General features: G+C 33.1%; 2 protein-coding genes across 3 annotated transcripts; one reads left to right on the top strand and one right to left on the bottom strand.

Annotated features, from left to right (window-relative positions):
• Window positions 1-7228: 7228 nt before the first annotated feature.
• On the top strand, window positions 7229-8500 carry LOC142640934 (uncharacterized). 2 transcript variants are annotated; one of them, XM_075815257.1, is made up of 3 exons: window positions 7229-8093; window positions 8178-8258; window positions 8361-8500. In XM_075815257.1, the coding sequence occupies exon 1, from the start codon at window positions 7377-7379 to the stop codon at window positions 8043-8045; it is 669 nt and encodes a 222-aa protein (XP_075671372.1). In that variant the 5' UTR covers window positions 7229-7376; the 3' UTR covers window positions 8046-8093; window positions 8178-8258; window positions 8361-8500. The 2 variants fall into 2 exon arrangements, with proteins under 2 accessions (XP_075671372.1, XP_075671373.1); XM_075815258.1 differs by having other exon boundaries at window positions 8348-8483.
• A 1366-nt stretch (window positions 8501-9866) lies between these two features.
• Window positions 9867-13991, bottom strand: LOC142640935 (THO complex subunit 3). Its single transcript, XM_075815259.1, has 11 exons — window positions 13837-13991; window positions 13617-13712; window positions 12850-12979; window positions 12331-12422; window positions 12040-12108; window positions 11425-11482; window positions 11239-11338; window positions 10807-10893; window positions 10641-10719; window positions 10207-10339; window positions 9867-10119 (listed from the first exon to the last, which is right to left on the bottom strand). Exons 1-11 carry the CDS (start codon window positions 13906-13908, stop codon window positions 10085-10087), a joined length of 951 nt encoding a protein of 316 aa, XP_075671374.1. The 5' UTR covers window positions 13909-13991; the 3' UTR covers window positions 9867-10084.
• Window positions 13992-14309: the final 318 nt, after the last annotated feature.

Here is a 14309-nt window from a genome sequence, read left to right as displayed (position 1 = left end):
TTAAGGGTAAAATAAATATACCCCATAGACAAAAATATTCTTAAATTGGTATAAAAGTCTAATGATTGTAATAAAAGGATGCTCTTACATTGGATGGCTCAAAAATTTTGCAATTTGCTTAGTATATTTTGCTTGTTTTTTAACAAATTTTACTGCATTTTTTTACATCTAACGTGGAAGTAGTTGTAAATTTACCGTATAAAATAAAAGATTTGGCTAATGTGCGCGGTACACAATAATTAATTATTTTTAAAAAATATTTTTTTGAGAATTGAAAATTATTTATTTATTATATATCATTAATTTTTCATAGTCTGACTCTGAACTATGTTAGAGACACAATTTTTTGATTTATTAATTAAGATGCTAAGTTGTAAATTGTGCAACCACTAAATGTGGCCTAGTGGCTTGTCCATCACCAAGTAAGGCTCTAGGATTTGACTAGGTTTGCTCCCTAGTTCAAGTCCAGCAACTGCAACACTTTGTGGCTAGTAGCAGGCTTCCACCGCGAGTACAAATTAGTTAAGGTGCGTGTAAACTGGCCTAGAAACTCCGTTAAAAACCTTTTAAGAAAAAGTTGTAAATTGTGTAACATTAATTTTACATAAAGTTATCATTTGACAGGCAATAATGACAAGAAATTTCACAATCTTTTCATATTTTGTTTTTTTGTGGCATATTGTAAAAGGTAAGAGCACACATTAACCATCTATTTTAAAAATAATTTTATGAAAAATTAAAAAAATTATCAAAACAGTTAATTACTTTTTCTTTTTTCATAAAAAAATTTTCAAAATAATTTACTAATGTATGCCGCACACGTTAGTAAATCTCTGATGTAAAATAGAACAATTCTTATTTTGTGTTTTTAATTGAAAACGTGACTTGACAGTTTGGTGCGTAACTGATAGTCTGGGTGAGTAAAAAATAAAGTTGTACACATCTCGTTGTACTTGATTGAGTCTGAGTTAATAGGGACCATTGAAAAAGATGCGACTTTTTTCTTTTCTTTTTTTTGTCACAAACTATAAAGTGAGTGTAATCAAAAGTTGCTTTTCCAACAAGTTGTTAGTTGTGAGCCCCGTGTGAGTTTCTGTTAGCTTTTTGATCTTTTAGGTTTTTTTTTTTTTTGTTTGCAGCAAACAGGCCGGGCCTAAGGCTAGGCCATAGCCTAGCCCCACCTACAAGAGAAAGGCCCTAAATGGGGGACAATAAGTGATTCTTTTTAATATAAAAAAAAAAAATATATATATATATATATATATATATATAAAATGAAGTTTTAGCTAATAATAATTTAAGAACTTTTTTAAACTATAAAATTTAGGAAGTGTTTTGAAGAAAAGTTTGAGTTATGTTATTTGAGTGTTTTTAATATACGTGTGAGTGAAAAACATGTAAAAATGTATGTAAAGTTGTTTAAAATATGACATTGTGAATTAAAACTTACTCACCAAACAATGCCTTAATTTTTTAATAAATTTAATCCCTAAACATTGTTAGGCTAGTTAGTCATTGTAAGCGCACAATTGCACCTGGCCCCAAGAACAGTGACGGGCTCAGGCCCAATGAGCCTTAAACAATATGAATTTGTAAAGTGTGGGCTTGAAACCCAGGTTAGAAGTGTGTGAGGATTAAATGACAAGCCAAAGATTGCAAACACTCGAAAAATAATGGAGAATATTGTAAATCAATCTCCTCGGACGTAAGCCAAGAGTTGTTCTTATATTCTCTCTTTCTCTTTTTTCTTTTCCTTTTAGATTACAAAGTCCCCCCTTTCCTGTTCTAGGTTGCCCCTTAAATACTCATCTTTTTGATACTTTGTACACGTGTTGTCCAATCTCTCCCTTAGCCTAGATAGTTCTTTTCTCAGTGCCTTTGAATAGTAACCAGAAGTTTCCCTTCCACTGTTCAGGTGTCACTTCCCCATTAATGCGGCCAGAGTGGTAGGTGCAGGGTCTTTAATGTGGAGGTAGCAGCCTTTATCTTTGACATTTCTCCAACATCGGTGCTTCTAGAGCATTCAAGGGTTCACCCCTTTTAACCATTGGCCTTAACCGTGTCATCCCCTAATCTCTACTATGAAATCCCGAGTCTTCGGTGTCCATCCGAGGGTAAGTTCACCCTCGGCTGGATCCTCGGATCCTCGGCGTATGGGCTGACCCATAGTACTAACAAATTCTAAACCCAGGAGCAGGTCGGTCTTCCTTAGCACGGCCCAAAAGGCCCACATTCCCATCAGGATCTTTTTACCCCCCACAGTCATCTTTTTCAAGTATCTTGGATGCTAAATTGGTTTTAGGGATCAAATTACTCAATTTTGAAAAATTTTGAACCTAGTTGTCATTAATCCAAACCTCAAGGCATGTTAATAGGAATTTACCCAAAATATTTTAGTTGTACTTATTTTCTTTCATTTATAAGAATGCCAAGAAATTTGAGTAATGTTAGATATAATACAAATTTTAGTGCATATATTTTATAAATAGATGTGTCACTAATCACAATAAATAATTTAATAGAAAAATCTTAGAAATACTATAAGTTTTACAATATAGCATTTTCAAATTAATGTGACAATAAATATTATTCATGTCTTCAACAACCTAATATATGTCTGTTTGAATCACTTTTTTGTGTTTGGTCACACATCTTTGTAAGTCTCAAGCTCTAAAATTTGTAGTATTATTCTTATCACTTATTCACATACTAATTTGTTACTTTCTTAAAGTGAAATTAATCACATATATTTTCACATCAGTTTGTTAATTTATATATATATAAAAGTTAGTTTGTAAAAAAAAATTATGTATTAATATAAATTTAACTCAATTACTAGCCTCAAGTGATTTAGTTATATTAAAAAGTAATGATTTTAAGTATAAGAAAAATTGTAATATAAAACATAAACTAAATATTATTTAAATGATATTTAAATATAAAAAGGTTCATTCAAAGTTATCGTCTTAGGTCTCTAAATGTGCTAAGTCGGTCCTAATTACAAACACATAATTTCACACACAATTTTACAACATATTGATATGATCGATTGTGAATGTTCGACAAAAAGTTGTGAATCTATATAAACAAGTCTAGATAAAAAGTATCCACCACTCACAATCAATCACATTAATGTATTGTGAGTTTGGGTGTGTTATTAGAATTATTGCTATATTTGCTTTTTACAATAAGTATAGGGACACGATCAACTATAATATGTCAAGTTGTGATTGTTCCATGATAAATTGAGTGTTAATAATGTACTCACGTTGTCAAAGTAATGCTACTCTCATCATAAGTTGAAAACTCACGAAAGTGTGAAATTGAGAATATTCATAAGATTCTTATCTCTTTTTTAGTACAATTATACTTCTATAAATTTTCAACAAAATACACAAATAAGCTTTCATCGCTTTTCAAAAAAAAAAAAAAAAAAAAGGTGCTTTCAGAAACAGAAACTGGACCATGAAAGTCAAGGCCAAACAAGAAATATTTGCCGCGTAGTGTGAAAACCATGCTAGTGTGATTTGAGCTTGCCCAACAAGAAAGTATATTTGCCACGTAGAACAACCCCACAATGAAATGACATGCAAATTGACATAGAAGAATGCTGCAACTAGAAGTAAAGAGGAATGCAACGTAATAAAATAAAATAAAATTTTAAAAAAAATCTAAACTTTATTTATATGCAAAAATTTAAAACGGTAACTTCCAACTATTGTTATTTCAGTTCTTTAACTTTTAATTTTGTTATTTTAATTCTCTAAGTTTTAATTTTTGTTAATATAATATTTGTCAAGTGATGCTGTTAAGTGAGTCAAAACTCCATTTAAACTCTAATTTTTTTATTTTATAAACTTCGTAATTGTAAGAAGAAGAAAAAAATGTTATAAAGATAGAAGATTGTGGATTTTGGTGAGTTTGGGCTTCTGGGTATTGTTGGGTAAGTGCCAAAGATTGTGTTTTTGTGACTTCAAATTAGCGATTTTTCTGTTTAAAGTTTGTTAAGTTTGGTTTCTGGGTATTGTTGTGTTTTCTTTAAATTTGGTGTTCTTGAGACCCCAAATGGGTATCTTCTGTGTTGGGCTGTTGGTTTGGTGATAGTTGGTGACCACTGACCTATGCAAGAGATCTTAAGAGTGTTTCTGTAATTGTTGGTTAACTGTGTTCTTTGTGTTGGTGTTAACTCGATCCCGGTGGTTTTGGGGTTTTCTTCTTTGTCTGAAAGGGGTGGACTAAGAGTTAATGAAGATGGTGATGTATGGGAAGTAGAACAGTTAGGGCTAGTGCAGAAGATGAGACAGGATCAACGTGATACCGAGGTTCCATTCTCAGTTAGCTGTTTTAATAACAGTTTTTTTTTTTTTTCCTTTTAATTATGAAAAAATTTTTTTTTAAAAAGAATCAAACAAAGTCGTTTTGACTCAATTAATAATACTATTTAACTGATTTCTAACGGAATACTACATTAACAAAAATTGAAATTTATAATACTGAAACAACAAAACTGAAAGTTAGAAGATTAAAATGACAAAGAATGAAAGTAAGAGGGTCAATTTTGAATTTTTACCTTTTTTTATACTAGTTATATGGACAAGCTTTGATTATTCTGACCATTAACATTACTATATTACTTATTATTAACAATTTATCTTATTAGTGGGTGTCAAATATTTTGTGTTTCTAGACTTTCTCAAAAGTAAAAAGTAAAATTTTTCACACATAAATGAAATCAAAACACAAAACATAACTCCTGCAACGATCAATGTATAAGCTTTTAGACACAAAACATTAAATTTATTATTATGTTATTAATGTGATATCAATTGTATATATTGTTATATCAAATTTTATTATTTTATAGAAAAATTAGTAATAGTTTTAACCCTTTTTTATAGAGTATTAAAATTTAAGATTGATTTGTGTTCACCTAAAAAAAAAAAGGAGTTATGTTAAAGACAACTTACTTGTTAAGAGGTGCAGTAATCATGCAATTTAAAATCTTAGCATGTCATCTCATCTGATTACGAAAATCTTATTAAGATTTTTATATGAACAATGCTAGAGATACAAGAAATTTTACAATTTTTTTATGTGCCAAATTGCAATTTTTACTTTTTTAATCTTCTGATCACAATTTATAATTTCAATAAATTGTAAAAAAAAAGTTATGAACATAGACTTGCCCATTTGTATCACTGGAATTATTGAGAATTGATGTGACGAAATTGAAGACCTTTTCTCTAATTTTTTGTCACAATCGAAGTGAGTGAGTGAGTGCAACCAAAAGAGCTACTTTTTCTGCAAGTAGTGAAGGCCAAAAGCAAGAAAAAAATTGATGAATGTGAAAACCATGCTAGTGCGATTTGAGCTTTCCCAACAAGAAAGAATATTTGCAGCAGATATTTACAACCCCACAATGACATGACATTGCAAATTGCAAATTGCAATTGGAAGAAAATAATGCCCCGATTGAAAAAGAAAGATTTTCCAATTCCACGCGGAGAAGGTAATCAATCATAACACTTCTCTGCTAAGTAATAAATTAAGAATATCTAAACACAATTCTATGGTAAGACTTAAAAAAATAAAATAAAATATATCTGTGGTCCTTAAAATTTGGTCAAATGTTGATTTCTGTCCATTAAATTTAAAATTTTACAATTTTATATTTTTTTTTTATCCATTAAATTTTAATTCTTAGAAACTTTTCTACAAAAAAAAATATTCTAGGTTGGTACAGGATTCACTAGAGCTATAGGTTGATCCAATAGTTTGGAAGATGAACTTTGTATACACACCTCCAAATCCAGGCAGTTGAAATCGAATTAGATACTAAGTCTGTTGTTGGATTACTACACAGTAATGATGTCTCACTTGCTAACTATGCACCGGTGGTTCATGATTGCGGGAACTTAAAGAACCAAATTCCCAAGTGGAAGCTAAACCGTTGCTTTAGGAAAGCCAATGCAGGTGTCGATATGCTTGCCAAAATGGTAGTCCACTTTCAACAAGAATTTGTTATTCTAGACACTCCTTTTATGGAAGTGTCTTTACTTTCGTTATATGACCTTACTGGTTTAATCTGTAAGAGCATCCACATCTCAAAACGTTATCATATTTTACTTTACTATCTCAAAAAGTTATTTTATCAATTATACAATACCATTTTACAATACTCTAACATCTCAATTTTTATTTTACAATACAACACATTAAAATAATATTTCTACACAATAAAATTATATATCCTAAAACCCAAATAAAAACAAAAACCCAAAACCCAATGAAAAAGGAAAAGAAAGAAGAATCAGAGATAATATAATAATAATTTTTAATTATACAATTTTGCTATAGGATGGTACTGTAGCAACGTTGTAAAATTTTTTACAATTGGCACAATTTGCAAGTTAGACTGGAGCATCATTTTAAGGCTGTGATGATAAAATATATTAACATATAGGATATACAAGCCGGACTATGAATGCTCTAATCGTTTATGTACTGTAACGACATTTATGGCAATGTAACACTTGTTGTTGATGTATCAAATTTCCCTGTTACCAAAGCAAGTAAACGGAAAATTGTTTAATGTACTATAACAACATATGGATAGGACGAGTTTGAAATTTTCTTAATATTCTAGGAACCAAAATCAAACTCGAACCAAATATAAGGAATGAAAGTATATATCAACGGAAAGAAACAAAAAATATATAATAAAGGTCAAAGAGGAAAATTAGAGTAATTTCCACCTAAAATCAATTCATAAAGGAGACTTTTAAGTATTGAAGACCATATAATTTATCTTAACAAATGGTATTCAATATTCATAACCCTATTGTTGAAAAAGAAAGTACGCCAAAAGATATTCAAAATTATTAGGTTCATGATTACTTTGTCAAAAAATTTATAATTCAACTAATACTTTATCAATTAGGTGAGTGGGCTATTTGGGTCATTACATGACAAATGGGCCAATCATCAGTTCGATCCAAAACATATAGGCCCACCCCGTGAGAGAGAGAAACGTAACCGTTGAAATTGGAAAGAAAAAAAATAATACTAACTAATAATCTGACCGTTGCGAACAGAAAAAAATATATCCGTTGGGAATCCCAGGCGTTCAGCAACAATTTAAATAGAACAAAGACCAACCCACACTAAATCATAATCAAACTTCGCTCTATCTGAAAATTCTCAAAGCTCTCTCTCACTCTCTCTCTCATTTCTTAGCCAACGCGATCTATTTGCTTCTGTTTTCTGTTTTTCCTATTATATATAATATAGCATTTCATTTTCTGCATTTTTCATCCTATATTGTGTTTGTGTTTCCATTTTTGCATTGAATCTTTTTGGCTTTCGAGTTATCATCAATGGCCCAGATCAAAGATACCCACGTCGTAGAAATCCCGGTAGATGAAGAGCACCAACAAAAGCAACTCTTATCTGCAATCCAACACCACCCATTAATGGAAATCTCACAAAGCCCCGGCCATCTCTTGCTTCTCAAGCTCTGGCAAAGAGAAGAGGATCTTTATGGCCGGCGCATTGCTCTCAAAGAAACTAGAATGGACTCTCTCAAGAGAGAAATTTTCCAACTTTGCTGTTTCCTTTTCATCTTTCATGGACTTTTCTTGACTATATTGTTTACCTCTTCCATTAAGTCCCAAGATCAGGACCAGCATACACATGATACTTGCAAGAAATGGTGGATACCGGCTCTTTTATTGCTGTCCACCTCGTCTGTTGTTGTGTTATTGGTTCAGGTGAAGCTTTTCAGGTTCTGGAAGGTGTGGAAGCAGTTGCAAAGGGAGAGGAATGATAACCGAGCGCTTGCGAGGTGTATTCAGGAACTGAGGATGAAAGGGGCTAGCTTTGATTTGTCTAAGGAGCCCCAATGTGGGAAGAAGATGAAAAGCTCCAGCGTCGAGATCAAATGGAAGCCACTTACATGGTGTTCTCAGTATCTGATAACCATTGCTCTTGTTTGCTTTACAGGTTTGGTGTTTCCAGCTAGCGAGTTCATCATCTGTGGCTTCTAATCATGGGAATTGTTTAGATGGGTAATATATCTATTAGAGCAGAAAAAGGTAACTAATAACATTGGCTAAAAGTTAAATCCCAAGCTGTAGTTTCTTCTTTGTCCTGATGTTTTCTGGTTTCATATGGTGTAGTTTCTGCAGACTGTGTTATGGGTGAATGCAACCCAGAATAGAATTGTACTTGAGCTGTCTGATTAATCTACCCGTGTTAAGGTAATAAAAACGTGTAAGATAAAGATTTTAGCTTTTAGAAATGCAGATTGCTTGGTTTTTTATATGCTTTTTTAACTTAGATTTGTCAGACCTCTCATGCAGGAATTATGAAATATTCCGGCAGAAATTGAAGGCTGGTAATGGAAGAATTCTTATTCCATTACTTCTGCTCAATCTGTTCAAGGGGATGAAGCGTGTTTGGTCCGATCACCAGAACAAGCAAACTATATAACCGTTTGAAGTTCTGATTAAATTTAGGCTGAAAGTTGAAGAAATTGATCAGATTTTCATCTCTGAATTGTGCTACTGATTATAATGAGAGGTGCCTGATTGAGTGGAGTGGTGATAGCTAAATCACAAGAGGATTTGCAAGTGCAAGAATCAACTTCAAAATTATATAATATTCCAGACTTCAGCGCCAGGATTCTTCTCTTGCAGTAGGAATATGGCTCATCTATTCTCTTGCAGTCTTTCTAATGAGCCCATATGCATTAGAAAAGGCACTATAGTTGGCTTTGAAAATTCCTTTTTTTTTTGTTGGGAAACTGGGTTTGAGAATTTTGTAGCATTTCAATTTTAGTTTCAACACCACACTGCCCGTGTGCCATCTTCCTCTGCAATGAAATTTAGTTCTCTATTCAATCAATTTTTTTTTTATAATAGCTCTCTCTATTCATTGAATTGCCTATTTGGGCTTGTTTTCCACATGGCTCTAGTGTGCCAGATTTTGGATATTAAAAAAAAAAAAAGGTTTTAATCATTCAATTGCAAGATGTATGAAAAATGTATGAAAAATCACTGAACACAAATTGAATGATGAACTCTCTCAGATCCTTAAAAAATACAGTTACCTGCGATAAGAAACAAAAAATAAATAAAGTTAACAAAAAGCAGCACCTAAATGCATCACAGCCTGATATAACAAGAAACTGCAATGTTATTTGTTCTTGTCATCCCCAGCATACGCGAGTAAATTGTACTTAGGATTCCATTCCACACTGTTCATAGCGGCCCGACATGGTATCAGGCTGAAATCAGGTGATGGAAGAAAACTTATATTTAAGTTGAAGATATAGATATTGATCAGATTTTCATCTCTGAATTGTGCTACTGATTATAATGAGAGGTGTCTGATTGAGTGGAGTGGTGATAGCTAAATCACAAGAGGGAAGCAACGTCAAATAAATATACATCATTTGCCCTGAACCTGAGCACATTTTAGCCAGCAAAATTATATAATATTCCAGACTTCGGCGCCGGGATTCTTCTCTTGCAGTAGGAATATGGCTCCGCTATTCTCTTGCAGTCTCTCTAATGAGCCCATATGGCACTATAGTTGGCTTCGAAAATTCCTTTTTTTTTTTCCTTTTTTTTTTTTTTTTTTGTTGAGAAACTGGGTTTGAGAATTTTGTAGCATTTCAATTTTAGTTTCAACACCACACTGCCCGTGTGCCATCTCTCCCATTCTTCCTTTGCAATGAAATTTAGTTCTCTCTATTCATTGAATCGCCTATTTGGGCTTGTTTTCCATATGGCTCTGGTTTCCATACAACTGAATTCGTCTCATTTGACTTGAACACATGCAAGGAAAATATAGCACTGAGCACAAAATTGAATGATGAGATTTTGGTTATTAAAAAAAAACGTTTTTATCATTCAATTGCAGATGCTTACAACTGAATTCGTCTCATTTGACTTGAATATGCAGGAAAAATCACTGAACACAAATTGAATGACGAACTCAGCTCTCAGATCCTTAAAAAGTACATTTGACAAGGAACATCTATGGGTTACACAACTCTCTCAGTTAACTCTCTGCCTAGACGTTAGGGGCTTTCAAAGCCAAATATTCTAAAAACACCTGCGGATATGAAACAAAAAATAAATAAAGTCAACAAAAAGCATCTGAATGCATCAGCCTGATATAACAAGAAACTGCAATTATTACCTTCATCAGCCTGATATTTGTTCTTGTCATCCCCAGCGTACGCGAGTAAATTGTACTTAGGATTCCATTCCACACTGTTCATAGCGGCCCGACATGGTATCTGATGCACTGTTCGTCCAGTATGAACATTTGACTGTGCCACAGGGAGGCAATATTATTAATCCTTTTGTGTGTCCCACTTTAGGTGAAAAGTTGGATACGTAGAATCCAAATATGACCCACTTAAGAAATTATTATTATGCATGACCAAGCTGTCTTTTCAGCTAAAAAAGTCAGTGGGATAGTCTATGTTGCAAAGTAAAGCCTATGTATTAGCCAGATAGAAGGAGATGCTTTTTAGCCATGCTAAGCTTACTAGACAATTCTTCTTTCATTGCAAAGGGAAAAGACACTTCTTAGAAAAGAAAAGCTTGAAAAGTCACTCGAATACTTACTATATCAATAAACAAGTCTTCACTGGCAGAAGCAATATAATCTCCAGTGTAATTAAAGCTTATTGTACGGACAGGCCATCTGAGAAAAGTATGAAAATGTCAATCCCATGCCTACAGATGCAACAACCGAGTCCAAAATGTTGGATAAACCCATGGGAAAACTCACTCAAGTTTTGTAAATGTTCGCACACACAGCATCTCCGATATCTCCCACAGGCTTACTAAGGAATCAGCACTTCCAACAGCAAAATATCTGTCACAGTTAGAAGAATAATTGGGAGTTAGAAGCAATTAATCATGTTCTTTGTGATATTTTTATAGGCATATATGAAGAAAAAAAAAAAAGCAAATGTTACAAAAGGATCAGAGGGACAGTTGTAGTATACCAGCCATATACTCAACTATCAACTCATGATCCCTCACGTACGGAACAAATCCAAAAAGTCTACAATGCAGGAAGGAAAAGGAAATAACAAAGTATACAGAGGAGTTTAATAAGTGGACATGATTGGGTATCCACATATATAGGTAGTAAACAGCTATTTTAACAAGTGAAACTCCCAAAAATATATATATATAAGTGAGCTTTGAAGCACACCTTCCCACCGGATCAATTGCTATACAATAGCAACCAGCTGTATGAGCCACGAGGGTGTCAACTGGTCGCAGAGATGGGTATGCTAGTACTTCAACAGTACCTGAACAGAAGAATATATAATCAACAAATATTTCGACATTTTGCAGCACAGAGAAAAGGGACCACTCTCTTAGATATCAAGCTTACCATTTCCAGTTGTCAAGAAGAACATCTCCCCTGTCATGTTCCACGCAATCTCATTTACCTGGAAAAAGAAGTGGACTACTCAAGTAGCAATTGATCTATGGGAAAAATTATCATAAATGGAATTCAAAGACATCCCAGCAATTAGATAGTTGCATGTATATACACGGTATAGTTAACAGCTCTCCAGATAAGGACAAATGTATTTACAACTATAGACCAGTCAGAATATTAAATTGGCGACCTAAAATTAGATCTAATTTTTAATATACTCTACATTGTAAAGTAAAGTTGTGCAATGATATAATTTTTATGGCTTCCACAAGGTAAAGTCAGGTAAACAGATTAATTATGTGGCTGAGAAATGAGATTGCTAAAGTGAAAAGTGGTATAAATCAAGTTGAAGCATTATGTGGACTGGAGGCAAGGCCAAAAAGAGATATGACCATAACCAGATCTGGATGGCGATGTTTATAGCAAAACATATTTCAGTGTGAAAACATATATATATGGACAATCCTAGCTTTCAGTTAGACATGGCACCAGACAAAATTCACCCCACCCCCTTGGTCCCCAACAGAAAAGGTATTGTAACATCAAGTTTGAAATAAATATTACCTCATAACTGAACTTGCGCTTATGAATTGGTTTAAATTTCCGAACATCCAGTATTGTTAATTCATCATCCTACAATCAGTGAGAGGATACAGTAAGAAACAGCAGCTAGATACTTTCCTAATATGCCTAAAGGAAGCAGTTAACATATCCATCCAAGACCTGCTTAAGACCTGATAGTTACACAGCAACAGAATAATAATACTCAAATTTTTCCGAGTAGAAACTTTAACTGTTAGAACAATCACAAATCTGCAGAGGTCTTAGCACCTGAAACAGGACTGTAGAACATACCCTATTACCAACAGCTATGTGTGTACCATCAGGTTTGTAAGTGATGTTAATGTTCTCCCCACTGAGTTCTGTCTGCATTGAGCATTTTCCACCTGTAAAACTCAACATAAATAAATATTTGTTCTGAAAGCACTATAACAGTCATTGTTTTCAAGTTAGGTAGCCTTCCTTCAAGTAAACCATACGAGATTATCAAAGTCATCAGGAAAAAAAAAATAACGATTTTTCAGGCAATTCAGATATCATGATATTCAATTAACTCTAATTTCAATCCTTCCTAAGGAGTATTTAAAAACCATAAGCTATTTGCTAAGTCAAAAACGTTTTTCACAATTCAAAATGCATCCTTTTCGATAAAATAGCTAGTGACTAGATGATAAGAACCAAAACCCAAAAAAAAAGACATCTTTTAAGAATTATGAAGACAACAGCAATGTAATCATGAGAATTTAAAGGACTAGGAAGTTAAATTTCAGACAAGTTCAACAGAGATGCTTATGCTATAGAGCAGTAACTTACTTCGAGCATCCCACAAACGAACAGTCTTGTCACCTGATGCAGTAGCGATTAGATCGCCGTGTTTGGGATCCCAACACAGCTGATCTACACTATCAGTGTGACCCTTCAATTCAATATCCTTAACCTTACCCTGTAAAAACCATATGGAGTCATCCCCATCATTATTTTTGTTATCATTAATATAATCATAATAAGCAAGTATTGCCAAAGGTAAACCCGATTTCAAAGTTAAAACCCTCTTCCACATTTCTAAAGATGAATATGGTTCCATGACATTTAAAATTGTTCCCTTTCTTTTTAATATATAGATGCGGAGTAGTGCTATAGCCTATAGGTACTACAAATTTTACTACATTAAGCTTACAAACCGATGTGTCACCAATCACATTAATTGTCACGTCAATTTATAAGCTTTATGTAGTAAAAGTTGTAGCACCTTTTAACAATTGAACCTGTAGCATCTATTCCATAATGGAAGCGGAATTCAATCTCAAGTACATTATTCAACGATAAGAGATTTTACTAATTGTAACTCACATATTAAAATCAGTTTCATTTCTTATTCGGCGGAATATGATTATAAACAAAGTAGCTACATAGATATAAATCTAACAAAAAACAAAGTCTTGACCATGAAATAAAGAAAACAAAACACTTCAAAAAATGCCCAATCGGAAATGTTTTTTTTTAAATTTATGGTAAATAAAATTCAAAGAAATCAAAATAAAATAAAAAGATTTTAAAAGAGGGGAAGTAGGAGTTCATACATGGCCGTGTGGCTCAATGTGCCAAAGTCGAGCGGTTTGATCGACGGAACCGGAAGCGAGCTTTGTGCCGGTGCAATTCCAAGCCACCGAATGCACCTGATAAAATATCATTCAAATCAAATCATCAATTCCTTCTTCTTCTTCTTCTTCTCTAGGGTTGCCCCAGTGAAAAAAAAAAATACAAAATCGGAAATTGAATATTAATGAAGAGAGAGTGAACCTTCTTCTTGTGACCTTGATACTCTCGGCTATGGAGGTTCTTGAATGGTACTGCTGTACTTGTTCCCTCCATCTCTTTCTCTTTCTCTTTCTCTTGCGCCACTTCTTCTTCTTCACTGTGAGACTCACAATTTTCAATTTCAAGCTCAAGCTCCACCGGGTTATTATTGTCGGGTCACTTTAATATTGCTGGATACGATGAGTCGGGTCATAAGTTATAACCCAGTTATTTTTTAAAAAAATATTAAATTAAATTCGATAGTTACAATTAAAAAAAAAAAAAAAGACGTTAAGTCAAATTATAATTTAACTTTTAAAGAAAATAAAAATTTTACACGCACGTATGTATTAATTGTAAATAACAAAGCTTATGTATCTATCTATACTATTATTTAAGCGGCTACTGTTTGGAGTGGATTTTTTTTTGTTCTAATATACCCCTACACCCCTAGGTTTAAGTAGAGACAAAACTAA

The sequence above is a fragment of the Castanea sativa genome, chromosome 6, assembly GCF_040712315.1.
Source record: "Castanea sativa cultivar Marrone di Chiusa Pesio chromosome 6, ASM4071231v1".
Taxonomy (NCBI): domain Eukaryota; kingdom Viridiplantae; phylum Streptophyta; class Magnoliopsida; order Fagales; family Fagaceae; genus Castanea; species Castanea sativa.
Note: the sequence above shows the minus strand (reverse complement) of the source record. Positions and strands in the feature narration are given on the sequence as shown.

Coding starts and splice junctions, on each gene's coding strand:
- LOC142640934 (XM_075815257.1), top strand. CDS start 7,377: ATGGCCCAGATCAAAGATACCCACGTCGTAGAAATCCCGGTAGATGAA.
- LOC142640935 (XM_075815259.1), bottom strand. CDS start 13,908: ATGGAGGGAACAAGTACAGCAGTACCATTCAAGAACCTCCATAGCCGA. Junction 12,423..12,849: donor TCGTTTGTGGGATGCTCGAA/GTAAGTTACTGC, acceptor TGAGTTTTACAG/GTGGAAAATGCTCAATGCAG. Junction 10,894..11,238: donor GCAATTGATCCGGTGGGAAG/GTGTGCTTCAAA, acceptor TAACTGTGACAG/ATATTTTGCTGTTGGAAGTG.